Genomic DNA, 17446 nt, shown 5'->3' on the forward strand with positions numbered 1-17446 from the left:
CGATCGTATTGGGCACCCCTGCTCTAACCCAACTAGTTGTTTTACCGACTCCTGCTTGTGGCTGAGCTTAGCACAGAACGGTAGGTCTGGACTGGGCTCCTCTGGGGGTGCCACCTCTTGTGAAGGGCTGAGAAGTCACAACAAATAAGTATTTTAATTGCACAGCCAGGGAAAAGGAAAAGTATATATTTTGCTGACCCCGATGCATTTTATCCACAAAATAATTGATCTCCTGTAATTTCAAGGACTAATTACAAAATAGTTTTGTGATTGTCATTGAAAATGGGTCTTTTGATTTACAATGTAATAACCTAGCTCTATTTTTAAGTAAACCAATGTCATTGTATGAAGACTTTACTGTTATAATGGTGTTTACGTCCCAACAGTCTAATGTCCATGGTTTGGTCCATGAGTGGTTTGCAACGCTTTCTCCAAAGTAAGACAGGACAGCTGATTTTCATAAAACTTTAATTCAACTGTTTCATTCAAGAACATTAACAAAAGAACATAAGAGAACCTGTGTATGCGTTTCAAATGAAACCCGATGTTCTCCAAAGTTGAAATAAATTCTGTAACTTAATGTGCATAGAGGCACAATAGCTCACCCAGCATGTCACAATAAACAATTCCTGCTTTTTCTGAATGATTTCTAAAGTTACCTTTCCCATTGTTTAAGTTCAACTGTTTTGTTATATCTGAAGTCTGAACCTTCACTAAGAGAGAGAAAAAAAAAAAGAAAAAAAAAAAAGCACACATTACATACAGTATATTTCAACCCGCAGGCCTGGGATGCATATTATTATTTCTACTAGAAAAGAAAGCCACCCTAGGATTGTTCTTAATATTTTGGCGGTTGGCTGGGAACAGAGGATACATCTAATTTTTTTTCCATTTTGCTTGTAGTTTTTAGGCACCTTATTCTTACTTTATTAGCAGATTGAGTTTCAATGAAAACGCAAAATATGTGCAAGAACAAAAACATTGTATAAAAGAACTGCAGATTTAGGATGCCACAAGGAATTCTGCACCTGGGAAAATTGCTTAAGTGGAGCGTGTGAATACCAAAAAGGCATCTAAAGGCTCCAGATTGGTAAAAGTAAATCCCATTAGACTTCAACATCCACATACATCTCACACTCACCATGCTTTCACTTCAGCTCTCAAGTAAAGCATTTAAAAACTGCTCAAAAAACCGAGCAGAAGTATTCTCAGTTTAAGCTTGCACATATGAGAAATATGATCCTCCTTATGGAGGGAAACTTTACTTTGCTTTATGCGTTTTGTAGGAAAGCATACAGTAGTGGAAACTTGACAATGTACCCATTTTTAGTTTCCATGAATAAAACAGCAAAACTATATGGGAAAATGTGTAGCAAATGCTTAAATCCATGCTTAGAGAAACAGTCATTCACCAACGCAAACTAACAGATTACAGGTGCAGAATTCCAGACAAAGCAGATTGAAAAGAAAAGGGCACAGACAGCCATACAACCAACGCTCTGATTTAATGGGACAGAGCCCTCAAAAACAAATACCTCCACACACGAACCACTCCTAGGACACCACACACGCACACACGCAGACACGCAGACACGCAGACACGCAGACACGCAGACACACTCGAGATCCCATGTATACTGCAGTGCTGAGCTCTGTATCAAGTACATCATACATGGGAGTTAGGGAACCGTGGAATGAGAACGTTCCCTTGCAGGTATAGGTGGGGACAAAGATTTCACATGCCGATTACTGTATGTGTGAGTATGTTTTGTGTTGGAGTTTGTGTGTACGAGCATGTGTCAAATCAAATTCCCCTATCCCCTGCCGTTATCTTTAGGGCCAGCTTTGATCTTTGATCCCACCAACATGGAACAGGCTGGGGGTCTGTATTGCTCAATCAATGACACCAGGTTGGCGAGTCTTCCGCTCCACATTGAAACCCTGTAGAGAAAAAAGATCAATTTATGTTCTTGAGGTTTACGCAAAATCTCAATATTCAGGATATTTGTCCTATATATAAACTATTATAAAAAACAAACGCCAGCCAGTCTTATAATCCATAAATGGTATAATTTATACCAGATGTCAAATTTCATTCTAATGCTGCTATCATGTTTGGTGTACCTTGGAGTTGTCAGGACCACGGGGCTGTCTCACAATGACCAGACGAGGAGCACTGGCATCATCAAGGGTGATGCTCTTCAGTCGATTTACCAGGCGATCAGGACGTGGAGTCGCCACCGGTTTAGGCCCCTCACTGTAACATAAGGTGCAAAATGAGCATGGAAGATCAAAATTATGTTACTTTACTTTCACTTTGACACTCCAGAAAGGTACAAAATGGACAGAGCCTACAAATGAAATCCAATTATCAAACAAAGTAAATGGGAGTACATGGGCTACAAAAACAGGTTCTTCTGCATATACGTATACAGTACGGTCCTCTTGAGTCCTTACCTGACTCTGCGAACATTGCAGGCACTACATTTTCCTGTGCGTTGATTGAGGACAACTGAGAACTCCACCTCATCCCCTGCCTGGAGCTCTAAGCCATCCTGTACTTCTTTTACATGGAAGAACAGCTTCTTGCTCTCACCAACTTCATATGTAATGAAGCCAAACTGGGGGCAGCAAAAGTTAAGTTATTTCATTACCGTTATTTCTAAACAGCAACATTGTATAGCCTTGTATAAATAACAGGTTGTACCATAGCAGTATCCATTACAGGAAAAATCGAGTTTCCAAAACATAAAGTTAAATGTGTTGTCACTAGTACCAAATGAAATAAGTGATCACCTGGTCTTTGACGCACTCCACCAAGGCTCTACGCTGCGGCACCACATTACAGGCCATCTTCTGTCCAGTCTGGGATATTGTGCACGTCTGGAACTTCACCACTTCTCCTTTCTGCAGGCAATCAGCTTTATTTGCCATACCCATAATTCCAAAGGGATAACTTGGGCTTTTAGTACCACCTGTAACAGGCAAAAGGGTAGAGGGCATCTGAGTGTGTCTGACTTCCAAATGGCAATCTCTGCTTACAATCTTCAATTCACAACATACTGTAGTTGTAACAAACCTTCCTCCACGACTTCAATAAGTCCCTGGTACTCTGTCTGAGAAGGGTCCACACTGCGTAGAGGACGGATAACTTTCCCCTGCAGTATTGTTGTACCAACATCCTCACCAATGCCATTCACTGAAAGTGGATAACAGAAGATCACACTGATTTATTTGGACTAAATCCAAGTACACTGCCACTACATCTGTGAATAAATTTAAACTGGGATTACCTGCAGCCACTTTGGTAACCTTTTCAGCACTAACTTTGTTTCCTTTGCCCTTAGAGAGCGAATACTCCACAGTGTCACCCAGCTCCAAGTTCTCCAAGTCTCCACAAAGCTCACTGGAGAAGAAAGAGCAAAGAAGTAAATGCATAGCATGTGAGCAACTAGCAATTTATCCCAAACCAACTTCAGACTCTTTAACTGTACCTGTAGTGAAAGAAAATCTCCTGATCATGATTGGCAGTCTCAATGAAACCAAAGTTGTCCTTCAGTGTGGCGACAAATCCCTGCAGTCTCTTGGAGTTGGAGATGTTACGGTTAAGGACTCTGATGGAGACGGCACTCTGCTGACCAGTCCGCTTCACTTCATTGATAGAGAACTCCACCTAGAGGACAAACATGGATTAATAGAGCGCGTACAAGACGGCACTGTATCGAAATGATGTTTCTAATCTAGCCCCTAAGTTTGTGATTGGGTTGGACAAAATATTACATCTTTCAATTCAATAGTCTTATATTATAGCCACAACATATTCAACCACTGACATTAACAAACACTGATGTTAATTCTGTTGCTACACAAAGGTAGGATTTATAGCAAAGGTGGCTGGTTCAACTTACAACACAGCAGCTGCAGTCATATTTTGTCAAAACGTAGTATTTAAACATCCCCAAGTCATGGAGTCAAAGGTCAAATGCGGTACCTTATCTCCGGCCTGTGGGTTGTATGCTCCTTCCAGGTCCTTGGTGTGATATGCCACAGTGAGCTTTACTCCACAGTCTTCATATGCAATCACTCCTTCTTCACATTCCTACAGAGACAAATAAGATAAGGAATTAGCTTTCCAAATGATGAGGGCTCCCATACTTGACGTAGGCCTTGCAGAATATTTCATTCCTACCAAACCACTCTTACTTGAGGTCGGCCGCCTGGCTGGACTCTTATATGTCAAGGCTCCAGTATACTTTGAGCTTTTAGGCATAAAAGACATCTTGCAAAGTTTAAGAAGTAGTGACTTTGGCTCTTTTGGTGTTATTTGATGATTTGGCTTTTGTCTTCTACATGTGATCCCATTTGCTGTGATAGGATCAACCATCACATGGCTGACTGCGTCATCGTTGATGGGCCTCCAGGCAGATCTTGATATTTGTTTTTGTTCATTCCCAACATCCTCTACTGTTGTCAGAGCACATCTCAAGGCTGTGCTTGTCAAACAGAAAACTCTCCATTTCAATTCCACCTCCAACTAGGGTGAGAGTACCAACTCCTGTAACATCTTCCTGGGCTTATTAAAAAAAATGAACTCCTCTCTCTGTCGGTTGGGAGCCTCTTTCACTACCCCCCTGATAATAAGCGACTAGTTGCATAAAACAATCTAGGACATGTTCACTGGTCTTTTCTTTTATCCATTCATCTTTTGAAGTATACTGGGGCCTCAACAGTTATGTTGGTTAAGGCTAGCAAATGATGCAAATTAGGAGGAAGTGGATAAAGATGGTGAGCATTTAGGCAGGATGCTACATCACTGTGTGCAATGCAACCTTAAGTGGCAGCCTAGTAGGTTAGCATTATCCTATTCTACTGCAATAGCTGTGCTGCTAAAATTTAAATAAATAATAATAAAAGTTATAGCCTACAATGTAGGGCTGCATAATTATCTGGTATACAAAAAAGTTATCAGTTCTGCAATACTCAAACTTTTAGAATTCACTCTGTAAGAACTATAACAAACAATTGTGTCTCCTCCCCAATTCACAACTATCTGAACTCATCACAGCAAGTTATGTTGGGGATCTTATTTGTGAAAATACACCACAGTGGCACAAGCTGAAAGACCAGGAAGATATCAGGAGAATTCAATGCGTTCTCCATTGTAAAAGTTATCATGCTGAACTCAACACTCAACTCAAGGGCCATTCTAACTGAGGACGTGCCGATTATTGAAATCGGCTGTTGTGTCCTTTTCCTTTTGACTGAACACCAGCAGCCTCATGGCTCTCAATGGCACATGGTTTGACAAATGACTAAAGAGTGGAAAACAATGTACTGTACAAGCACAGTTTTGTCAGTAATTGTGCAGCCCTACTAATATGCCAAATCTGCACGGACTCATTTATATATGATATATATTAATAAGCGGGATTTGATTCCATGTTCTTATGGGAGTAATTGGTGAGGCCATACCGTGCTGTCAGAGGCATAAGGGAAAACGCTGGGCCAGAGGTCTGTAAACACTAACCTTTTCTACAACTCTCCCCTTGAGCAGTAAACAGAAAACACATCCATGAGACAACAAGGCTCATCAGCATCACACTATATTATGTGAACTGCTTGGGCCTGCAAAAGTTGTTAAATCTAGGAATTGAGTGTAATCCGAGTAAACATGAGTGAAGTGTCACTCTAGAGGTTAGTGTCATGTAGCTTTGTCATTTATTTGTGCGATGGCTTCATGCAGAAGATCTCGAACATACCTTTTCTTTTTTCTAACCAAGGAACATGAAGGGACGAGGTTGTTGAAGGAGAAAGCAAAGAGGAACATTAGAACTAAAACCAAACTCAAAAACAGAGGGAAGAGGCGTTGGAGTGGGGGAGCTTGGCTATGTAACAATCGGGGGGAGGGGAAAAGGCTATAGAAGAATGAAAAAGAAGAAAAAAAAGAATGAGTTTGTGCATTACGCTACCTTCTCCTTGACCTTGTTGGGACTGGCATTTTTAGCGTTGGAGGCTATTACTTCCTTGTCCACCACACCCACAAAGCGCTGTTCAGACTGGGTATGGAAAGACACCGTGCCTTTGGGCAGCTTCTTGATACGCACTGCATGGTTCCTCTGAGCTGACAGCATGTCCTTCAAAGGGAGAATACTGGTTTACTTCATGTTATATTTACAACATGCATGTAGTTTGAGACACTGAACAAGTTTTGTCAAAGTCTTAGGATTGTATGAACCAAACATACAGGCACAACAGTGAACTCCACTTCATCAGAAATGTGCAGCTGGCTCTCTTCCAGGACTTCACTGAAGTGAAAGAACATTCTGGCATCCCGATCCACGCACTTGATGAAACCAAAGCCATCGCGTATAGCAGCAATCACACCCTGGATGAAGAATATTGTGCAGATGGTATTTACTTCAGTACAGCAGTTACTGGGCTTGAGTCTGAAGTGTTTAAGTGTGGGTCTGTAAAGCCCTTCAGGGTTTCCCCATATCAATATAGTGGCTGGGCGGGTCACATCCCTCAAGAGTTTGCAACAGCAGATTTACGGACACAAATCATTTAATAAAGGATAACCAGATCAGTAATGCTGCTGTTGACTCTTTTCCATTCCTGTGTGCATAACATCTGGAATGGAAATAAGTCAGCTACATTCAATCTTTATGGATTCTGAAGTTAATGGAGAAGTGACCACTTCAATTCTGAGTGGTGTGAATGATAGTGACGTCAACTGAGCACAGCACACATTTGTGTTGGTCAAATGTGTATCCCTGCCATACGGGCACCTTCCAGGGGCAGTAACTAAGTAACACTGCACTGCAGGCCATATCATAATAAACTTGACTGTTGGGGACTTCCTTTACAATAACACATTTAAGTTTTGATGAAGTTCATTCACTGACTTGTCCCTTGAAGAAACTTTCTTATTTATCACAATTCCTCACCATTTCTCTGGTCTCCTTAGTGAAGTTGAATGTGTCTTGGATGATGTCGATGTTGGTGGCCCTCTCTAGCTTATCTCTGCGGTCAGTGGAAATGTTGAACTGTATATGGTCTCCTTCCAGAAGGGTCACCTTGGACTTCGTATCCTTCTCACCAAACGGCAGTTCCTTGTCGGTGAAACCAATCCTGGCACCAATGCGACCAGGTAGTGGGTCGTTCTATTGGGGTGCAGAAAAACAGGGATCTGTGTTTAGTTTTTCAAATGCTTGACAAACTGGGAGATGCACCAAAGCCCCTTAGAAGTAGAAAAGTAGAACTTGCCTGGTTTTTGGTGGGAACCTTGGGAATGACCTTGATGACTGTGCCTTCAAACTGCTCAATGCTGATGTCTTCAAAGATTACTGTTCCTTGGGGGAGAAGTCTCACATCTGTGGCCACTTCCTTGCCCTACAGTGACAAGATGAGAAGGTTTCAATCTGTCAGGCGTGTTCAGGAAAGTCCCAAACAATCACCATCTGAAAATAACAACTGTGGATAACAAGCTTTGGATGGTTTAGAATAAACACACTTGAAGTCTGAATCTTTAAATGTAAAGGTGGAAAACACCTACATTTCTGTCTTTGATGGTGAACTCAACATCATCTCCAGCCTGCAGAGCTTCCAGATCACCCTTAAACTCACTATAGTGAAAGAAGATTTCCTTCACCACGTCAGCCCTCTCGATGAAGCCAAAAGCCTCCTGAAAGACAGCACAGCAGGGTTCAACCACACACTCATATGAGATTATGGATCTGTGAAATAAAATTTGACAAAACGCTAAAAACAGCACATTTGACGTACTTGCAATCGTTCTTATTGATATCTGACCCAAATGTGAACATGCTCAAAACTGCACAGGTAAATCACTGTTTAATGTTTTGTCAAGTGGGCAAATACACAAATAAAACCAGAATATGTTTAACTTGCTCCACGACACTTCTGCACTGATACAAGTCCTTACCTTTGTGGCACACACTACACCCTGGCACCTCATTTGCTTTTTCTTCACCAGTTGAATGTTACGGGCACTGACTGCACCAGTACTGAAATACAAATAAAGGAAATACAAATAAATCCAGGGCGATGTATGCAACTGTTCCAACTTTACTAACGTGGTTTAAGAACTCACTGCTTGTTGGTCTCCATGTAAAAGCTGACTTTATCACCTGTGTCCAGGTGGATATTGCCCTCTACATCATCTGGGGTATAGGTAAGGTAGAACACTTCCTGTAGAGAGTCACCAGTTTCAAGCTTTAAAGGCATAAAAAAAACATCCACCTTTTTTAAATTATCATTATTTTTTAACAGGCAGTCCCAGAGTTGTGAACGCCCAATTTACACATATCCCTTATTAGCGTACCAACCCCCATAAAGCTTATTATCATGAGAAAAAAAAAATTACAGTTGCATACAATTGTTTGTACTAACAAGAGGGCAGACTAGTTTTCAAATTGCGCTCAAAACACTTAAGTGGTTCGTGGGCCCAAAATAACGGAACATGCATAAACAGTGTTATGTATGTTGTGTTTGACTAATTGAGGCTAGATGTGAATCACACAGATCTGTTGCAAATTACACACAGTTTCGAAATACGTAACTCAGTCCTAACCAGGGGACTGCCTGTATTTATGAAAAACAAAGACTAAGGGAATTCAAGAAATGCAGTTTGGAATGAAAATGACTCCCAGCCTTGCATAACTGTTGCTTATCCCTGAAATGCTTTATCATAAATCATTATAGAGTAGAATCAGTTGAAAGTGGATGACACAAAAACAGATTAGCATAGAACAAGTAATAACATATTATTATATATCTCAAGGATGACACCAACAGTGACATCTCACTAAATTACTCCAACAATCTGAATGAAATTGAAACATGTTGCAAAGAAGTCTGCATTCATGCCGATTCACTTACCCCATTTCTTTCATAACAAACACTGCCAGTGGGGACCTGGCCAGGAGCAGACTTCCCATCCAAGTGCACTGGTATTGCTGAAACAACCTGGAGAAAAAGGGAAATTGCAAATGGAGATCATTAATGCACTGGTACAGATCTCTTATTTTGTCAATCTTAATGTTGAATTCTCACTTTAATTTCCCAGTTAAAATCCTTCTGGGCATAATATGGATGGAATGGTACAAACACATTGTAGATGATTGTGCTTTAGTGGGATATCTGTTAACTATGCCAGGCTTCCTAACAACTACTAGCACACAGCTAGTCAAACTGTCAGTGAGTTAATGAATCAGACCCCTGGGTCAGGTACTGGGAGGCATGTGTTGTTTTCCATCTACAATCAGACTTTGTAGCCACAGAGATAATCAGACTGTTTCCGAATGAACAGACAAGTTACCAGTGAGCCAAGCAAAAAGCATCTGATCATTTTGTGGCGTCTAAATTGTGATAGTATTCAAATTCATGATGCAGCCGCCATGCTCACATAGTACTTACACCTGTGAGATCGACTTTTCCTACTTGCTGTTTGTAGCAAAAAGTAACAGAAATTAATACAAACAAAGAAATCAAAAAATAGAAGATACAAATTTTAGATTTACATTATTTTGAAACTAATTTCAAATTTAGTCCTGGTGTATGAGGATATTTTTTTAATATTAAAACAGAAAAAGTGGAAACATATTACCTGCAAAAAAAAAAGTGGGCCCAACCAAAGTTATTGTGACAGACAAGGACAGAACGAAAAATAAAATGGTGTTCCTTAACTGGATGTATATAACCATGCAGCACAGTAAAGGGATAGGCGTGCAGGTCTGGCCCCACCTGGCCCGAGATGCGTTCCTCTGGCAGCACCTCTGGCTTTATCTTAAGCAGCTTCACTGCTATGGGCTTGCCAGTGCGCCTGTCAGAGGATACCTCAAACTCTACATCATCTGCGGAGAGAGAATCAGGGAGGAAAGAAGAAAAACATTTAGCACACTTCAGATGCTGCAAGAGCCACTTTTGTGCAAGTAATGTAGCTGAAGTGTTTTCGCCTCTCAACACACAAAGGTCCTCAGGTTACAAGGGTTAAATCGGTGCACAGACCAGGACTGGTTCACAAGTGTGACACCTCTCACCTCCAATTTTAAGATCCTGCAGGTTGCCATTGTACTGGGAGCAGTGGAAAAAGAGACGCGCTTGACGTTCAGAGCACTGGATGAAACCGTAGGAAGTCAATAGCTTCTCCACCACGCCCGTCTCTCTAATACCAGCGCCTGTGCCATTGGCATATGCAGTGTGCCCATTGTTATGGAGCATTCCTGGGTCAAAACTCATCTGGAGAGGGGAGAGGACAAAGAGTTGAAATGCTGCCGGTGGAGGGCCATCATGAAGCAGAGTAGCATAGACAGAAGGTCAGAGTTTATGCAGTGTTTGATGCCAACCTGGGGGGGAAGAAGAAAACAAAACAAAACACGCAAACGTTTGACATGCAAATGTAACACTCCTGAAAACGGGGAGGGCAAACAAATAAAAAAAATAGCCACAAAAACCCATTTGAGGACTTCAGCAGCTACCTGACCATCACCAACTGTAAATGAGATACACACACAGTTCATACCAACAACACCAAGTGGTACAACGATTCAGATCGTCCACTGCAAACACACTTAAAAGTGCAAAAGTGGCATGCACTAAGCTACATTTTACTCTGGTTTGCCACAAGTGATTAAGCCCTGTGTTACTTATACTAAACAGACACATCATAGATTTCATGCGACTCTGCTTAAAGACAAATTATTCAAGAAACTCTAACCAAGCCGTCAATGTACCAGGATGCTGAGAGAAAGCACACTAATCAACATCTACCAATGCCAGTAGATAAGGGTAATTTTGTGTAAGTACAAACCATGCGATTAGCACATGTCACCGTTAGGTCAATCTGGGCACTACACTGAACATGCCCCCTTACTGATCTTTGATACAAGGGAGTCCGCTTGTGTTTTCTACTTCCTGGGTGAGGGTGGCAAGAAAGAGAGAAGGAGCGAGGGATAGGCATGGGACCAGTAGAGGTAGACGGGGCAGGGGTGGTGTCCCGAGCCACCGGAGGTTCAGATGAGCCTCTTTCCATTTCTGACACTGGGGATAGGGCTTGGATATGCTGTTGGGAGGAGGCAACAGCTTTGAAAACGATGATATTCACAGTAACAGGCTGCATTTAAGTGCAGATATCGCCTTCCAAAGGATTTTAAGGCTGGCCTTACATAACCCTAACCAATGTTGAATATTGACTAGAAATCCATCCTCTCGCAAGACTGGTCTGTCTCTAGAATGAGTGTAAGAAAGGTTGAAATCCACAGTCCTCATTCTGTGCAGAAAAATGCTTCCAAAGATGCGAGTCCTTAGCAGTTTCAATTAGCCATGGCATGTCTGTATTTTCTAAAGTCACTCATTCTTTAAGGAACGTAATCATCTAAACAAAAAGGTACCCGAGCCCACTAATCAGCACATTTTCCATATAGCAACCACTGTTTACACACACACTACATTTCACAACATCACAGCAACATATTTAACGTTGGTCTTGGTTTACTAAGTGCCTTTTTAAAAAAATCCTCGCACTAGCCCATCACAACACCACCAATACACCAAAAACCCTATGGAATTCCCCTGTGTAATTACTGGCAATAAAACAAATCAGAAAAGCAAATGGCTTCTCATCAATGATGGGTCCGGCATGAACGATGAATCCATGACAACCAATTTTTTACGACATCCATCAGTTACACTAATAAGTGACTGACAAGGCAACACATTCAAATCAGAATGGTTCTTCATTGCTGGCATATTTTAAGAAAGGAAAAAATGATTAACCCTTTTCTTTATGCAGCCAGTTACAGTACAGTGGATTAAGTGCAATGTTGCTGCTTAATGTGGAAGACGGCAAGACTACTGAAGGTGGAGAAAATCAGAAAATGCAAATGACAGGTCAACTAGATGTATCTACAGTGGCAAGTTGGTGATGAGGTATGAGTTATGAGGGGGTCCCAGATCAGCCTCCTTTGTTAGGACCCGCAGTGCACTATAGCACACTTTTATACTGTTAACACAAGACATAACAGATAGGCAAGTACATTACCCACTTAGGTTCCCATGGTCAGGGGTTAAAAGAAAAAGGCCAGAGGGTTTGGAAGGCCATGTAGTAATTTTGGTAGTAATTACCCCTTATTAAAATAAATCTGTGTAGAACTTACTCAATTTCTGGGTTAATAAATCAAAGAATATCTGAATAACGGCCACATTCAATGAAATTACTTTTCCTACCAAGTGAACCAATTGCTATTTAGTAAGTTATATTTGTGTTGAAAGTAGCATTACTTAAAATATGCATGTTCTGTGTAAAGCCTGACTCGGCCTTTAGAGCGTCAACGCAAAGAAAGAAAACACAAAGAGGAAAAGCGACTTTTGGAATGCAAAAGTGTCTACAATCCAATTAGGGAAACACCCCTCGCCCTGCAACGATGCAACTGACCAGAGGCTAGTCTCGGGAGCCCAAAAGGGATGAAAGGTTAGGCCATAAACAGCAGAGAGATGCAGGGCAAGGTGGGTGAATGGGTGTTCGATGGGGTACGGAAGAAAGAGGTGGGAAGGTGGAACTTACGGATCGGCCATACGGCGACAGGCTGAGTCCGACAGGGGAGGTGCTGCTGAGGTCAGCACTAACGAACGCGGTGGGTGGCGACGCAGGCAAGGTAAACTCAACAAAGCCTTTCCAGGGGCTGCCCATATTTTCCCATAAACTCGAACCAAACTTGAGCACTTGGTGAACTTGATTACTTGTGTGAATTTTTGCTTGACCGATTAGTCAGTAATATTTTTGTGTAACCACCCAATGATAGACGGCTGGATGTCTGCAAGGGTGAAGAGAGGGACAAAAATAACGGGTAAGGCAGAAAGATCAGCCAGTGTGCCAAGTGTCACAATTAAAGGAAAAGAGCTGTAGGGAAATTCTCCACCAGGGACTGTTGAAAAGGCAACAAAACGGGAGAACATGACTTGAAAACAAATAGGAAGAAAGTGTGCAGTGGGTGTGGGTAGGCAATCACAAACTTTTATAATCACGTTTTAACGTTTTGGACATTGAACCAGTTTAGTCTCAGGCATGTGGTATTACAGATTTATCTACAGCGAATTGCAACATGCTGTATACTTCTCTGGTCTGACATATACTGTATATACGTATATCAAGTCTTCACTCAATATCAAATATCAGTTGTTCTACATTAGGGATTGGCAATCCTGCGCCATAAATATACAGGATAAATTCAAACCAAGCACTGCAGAAGTTGACATCCCTGATTAGTCCAGTCCTTCTCTGATAGACAGTTGCTCATGTTGCTGCCATTTGACAATCGAGAACCCCAAACCTTTACTGATGAGGCCATAAATACAAATGCTGTTTCAATAAAAATTCATGATAAAAATGGCAGTGCAGGACAATTGTGGTTACTTCAGATAAATTATTGGAATATAAACAATCGCTGTCTTTTTGTACCAAATGAGTGAAGTTGGACAAATCACAAGTTTCCGTGGTTAACTATTAGGATAATTTGTCAAATTGTATATTTCTAAACTCAATCCATCTTAACCCTTTGATCTAGGGAAATTTCTGCTCATTGGAAGGCAATTTCAAATTCCTGAAATTTCGTTCAGCGCATAATCATTCAAGGACACGACAAAATGAATGTAACATAAAAAAACTCCAGAACACTACAATAGCTCAAAGCTGATAGGTCTTGAATGATGAAAGTATTGCATTTGAGACTCACCTTGGGTTGTTGTCTTGAGTCTTACGGGAGTCAGGATGTTGATGACAATACAGTTGTTGCAGATCTCTTCACTCACACACAGTTGAGCATACACACTTGTTACAGGTTTCTGGCACAAGTTCTAGATGGTTGCATAAAGCAAAAAAAAAGGGGGGGGAAATCTAGCACAAAAAAGGCAAACGCAGGTGCAATAACACTGCTTAGAAAAAAATACACAAAAACAGTGGGAATTATAGGAGGGCAGGAAGGACGGGGGAACTATAGGGGAAAACTAGCAGATAGCAGCCCCCTCCACACACCGTTGGTGAGTCGGTGGTGTGGTGAGGATGAGGAGGGCTAGGAGCAGCGTTGGGACGTGTGCTTTTTCAAAGCTGTTGAGTAGGCACAAACTTCTGGTTTCAGATCAGTTGTCGTCTTTTCAAAATATGCTTAGGCATGGATTTCTTCTCTTCTGTATGTTTTAACTGGGTTGATGTGTATCTTCGTCTTTGGTTGTTTCAGGATTTGGTTACTTCTTGTGTGTGAAACCCTTGACGTGTTTTCCCCTTGTCTTCAAAGTTGCAACTTTTTTTTGCTTGTTTTGGAAGGTGTCTCTTCAGTTTCTTGTGATCTGAACTTGAAGCAGTTGCGGATGGTACAACAATTCAGTTCCGTTTTACTTCATACTGTTGAGAAAAGGTAGATCAGGTTAGTACATGGACCTCGTCAAGCAGAATGCATCACTTTAACTCCAACTAATAATCATTGACAATTGCAGACTGAAGTTTTGCCTTCACAAAACCTGTCAATTTACATAAAGAATTCTGCATTTTCTGTCACATGAAAACAGTTAGTCACGGCGACCTATGGCTTGTAGAGGTTTTTGTCAACACTAGATGCTTTGCCCCAGACTCACAAGTATAAAAATAGGTTTTCCTCAGATGCCTCTGGACACAGCCCACAATACCAGACAGCTGACTAGATGCAACAGGCAAGAGCTATGGATCAACAAGTCCATGTGCATACCATCAGTTCATGCCATGATATTTATGGTGCCATTTCTGACTAGAGACCCCTGTTCTGTCATTCAACTTACACTTACATCTGTTTGGCACACTTCATTTACACAAGATCGGTGAGGAAAATTAGGTCACGGTAAAATGTTTGATTGTGTGTGTATAGTGCTATATTTTGCCACAAACTAAAAAAAAACAACCATCCATCGCTATGATAGGGACTATGAGTGTTGACCTGAATACAGCACTTGGAAAACAAACCGGATGACCCAACTAGGGACACTTGATCTATTCTGCTGCTGTGTTGCAATCACTACCAACACACATGCTTCCTAGAGGGTTTAAATATAATGTTGTAAAAAGGTTTAATGGAATTCAGAGCAGCAGAGGGGGTTGGGTGTGGGTTTTTTTTAATGAATCACTTCGGTAGCTGTTGATTTATAGACAAAGAAACAACTCAGATAGGGCAAATGAAGAACTGAAGAAGAAATATTGCATACCAAAATGTGGAATGCAAACAAAAAACAAACACTTGGATCAAACAAAGTAGTTAGTACCGGGAAGATAGTTATGTGGGTAAAAGGTTGTGAGCACTGCACAGACACGACTCTTCCCTGAAAACAACCTTGGATGACACGGGCTGCTCAGTTCTTCCCCTTTCAGCTGCTGGTGACGCAGAAAAGTGGAAAACAGTCCACCCACCAAACCACCAGCACTGGTAGGCCATTTCAGCACTTTCTAATGACTGTTAAACTGCGGCGTAGCTCGGCAATAATTAAACGAGGAGACCTGGCAATCTTTCAAAGCGGTCACAGTGAAGCTAAAAGAGGTTATAAACCCTCATGATGGGCCCGAACAACAATAACCGCCCCGAGCAGGAGAATTCCTGCGTCTTCCCAGCAAATCCGCCATCCTCAGCTGGAGCCTGCTAATGTGGCCTGATCCAACACGTTGCGGCATGCAACGCAACGGAAAACGTCACATCCAGGCTACCGAACACATTTCCTCCTCTAAAACTCTGATACGCGTTTAACAGATCCAAACATTAGCGTTTCGCATTCGCGGTTTGTTTGACGAGCGTGAGTGTATCTCATTTGTAATGGGACCTGTGTGGTCAACAACACACAAAAATAAAATAGCATCTGGCTAAAGCTAAAGTGCGAACCAATGCCCTCGAGGATTTGTGAGTAATTCGTTAGCACCGTACCTCTACACGTCAAAGCATTAGCGGCATTCATACTACTATACTTCTCACGGGTGTCACTGTATTAACGATAAATGCGAATACTATACTGTAAGCTTAACTCAATTTCAAAGTTTCTTGCTTCATCCTCAAAGTATACAAATTGTCTTACAATTACATGGACGGAGACATTTAGCGATTAGTTGGTGTGTTTCGGCTGTGTTGAGGTTCGTGAGATAAACTCTGAATTACTTTATTACTCGTCTGCTTTGTGACTATATCACACCAGCCGCTATCATCCATGCCGTGTATTTATGCCTGAAATAAACTGATGACAACCGCTGATTTTGGGACAGTTATGACATTAAGTCGAAAATGCCAGACTGGATACAGTATGGTGAATTAATATTTAAGAATACACGAGTTCCAACACAGTGACATTATAAATAAAAGGTTGGATGTTATTGTTTTTCTAATAAATTGATAAAACGGTATTGGGGCGATCGGCGTGAGGAAGAGACAACAAAGAAGCTGTGACAAGCGCTCACAGACTCCTTCTCGCTTAATTCAACTGCCTAGGCTGTCACTTGGTAAAGTCAACCAAGTAAACCGCGTTTGCCAGCGTAAACCGGCGGGTATTTTAGCGAGAGGAATTTGTATGTTTGAATTATTTAGAGTAGTTCCGGGGCTAGGCCGTCTATCGTGCTATTTGGCTAATAGCAAGCTACCGCTGTTCGCTAGCACGCTGGTCCGTGTGTGGTGATTTATGGTGAAGGAATAACACGGCTGCCCCCACCCAGGCCCCAGTTTCACATGTGACTAAGCGCTCAAAAACACACCGAATTTTTAACCAGCTACTGCATAACAAAGATGAAACTAGACATACTTTTCAAATAAATGTTTAGGTTGTTGGTTAAAGCATTAAATTTAATAAAACTCACCCCAACAGCTTTCAGCACTGTCACCAGCGCCGCTAGAAGCAGCACGGCACATTACGTAGTGATTAGGGAGGCGGCTATCGCGAGATTTGACAATATTAGGACGACCAGAGAGCCTGAAAGGGGAAGAGCCTGTCTCTGTCCGTGTTGCTTCTGTCTGAATCTACCCAACGAACCATGAGTGAGTTAGATATGCTGTCGGTGTTGTTTTAGTTTAAATAAAATAACAACGATCGTCATTGATTATCTCAGTCTCCAAACGCCACCCATAATCCCAATATATGTACAGTTGTTGATTGATTCATGTTTTAATTTCTCATGTTTCCATATCCGCATTTCACTGATAACGTTTCTCTTCAAATAAAGTATATTCTTTGGAACCATACGTTGCAACTTGGGAATGTTTGCAGTCACGAAATCTTGTAGGGGAAATGTCATGCTCCTTCAAATAATTTATTCATTTAACGTTAGCGACTCGTTGAACACGCGAGGACTCGAAATAGTGGGAATATCAAAAGCTTTGAAACGTGCCGGAGATATTACATGGCTGTCTGAGTGGGAAGCTTGCTCTCTGTTTTG

At 41.5% G+C, this 17446-nt stretch overlaps 1 protein-coding gene across 4 annotated transcripts; it reads right to left on the bottom strand.

The window, feature by feature from the left end:
• Positions 1-451: 451 nt before the first annotated feature.
• On the bottom strand, positions 452-16965 carry csde1 (cold shock domain containing E1, RNA-binding). Of its 4 annotated transcripts, none has more exons than XM_076159319.1 (21): positions 16871-16965; positions 13752-14416; positions 12584-12833; positions 10062-10260; positions 9766-9875; positions 8902-8988; positions 8114-8211; positions 7946-8027; positions 7556-7684; positions 7267-7392; positions 6948-7163; positions 6245-6385; positions 5970-6134; positions 3992-4099; positions 3495-3673; positions 3294-3406; positions 3080-3199; positions 2797-2975; positions 2458-2621; positions 2125-2257; positions 452-1941 (listed from the first exon to the last, which is right to left on the bottom strand). In XM_076159319.1, exons 3-21 carry the CDS (start codon positions 12707-12709, stop codon positions 1894-1896), a joined length of 2523 nt encoding a protein of 840 aa, XP_076015434.1. In that variant the 5' UTR covers positions 12710-12833; positions 13752-14416; positions 16871-16965; the 3' UTR covers positions 452-1893. The 4 variants fall into 4 exon arrangements, with proteins under 4 accessions (XP_076015434.1, XP_076015433.1, XP_076015432.1 ...); XM_076159318.1 differs by having other exon boundaries at positions 9709-9875; XM_076159317.1 differs by having other exon boundaries at positions 8114-8235; positions 9709-9875.
• Between the last annotated feature and the right edge of the window lie 481 nt (positions 16966-17446).

This window comes from Genypterus blacodes, unplaced genomic scaffold (genome assembly GCF_046128005.1).
Source record: "Genypterus blacodes isolate CSIRO-AG114 ecotype Tasmania unplaced genomic scaffold, CSIRO-AGI_Gbla_v1 ptg000094l_1, whole genome shotgun sequence".
Taxonomy (NCBI): domain Eukaryota; kingdom Metazoa; phylum Chordata; class Actinopteri; order Ophidiiformes; family Ophidiidae; genus Genypterus; species Genypterus blacodes.

Bases quoted from the DNA above. Each gene is read 5' to 3' on its own strand.
- csde1 (XM_076159317.1), bottom strand. From the start codon at position 12,709: ATGGGCAGCCCCTGGAAAGGCTTTGTTGAGTTTACCTTGCCTGCGTCG. The intron at 8,236-8,901 runs GTAAGTGAATCG...ATGCCTTTAAAG, and splicing joins TTTGTTATGAAAGAAATGGG to CTTGAAACTGGTGACTCTCT. The intron at 7,164-7,266 runs GCAAGTTCTACT...GCACCCCAATAG, and splicing joins AGGTTCCCACCAAAAACCAG to AACGACCCACTACCTGGTCG.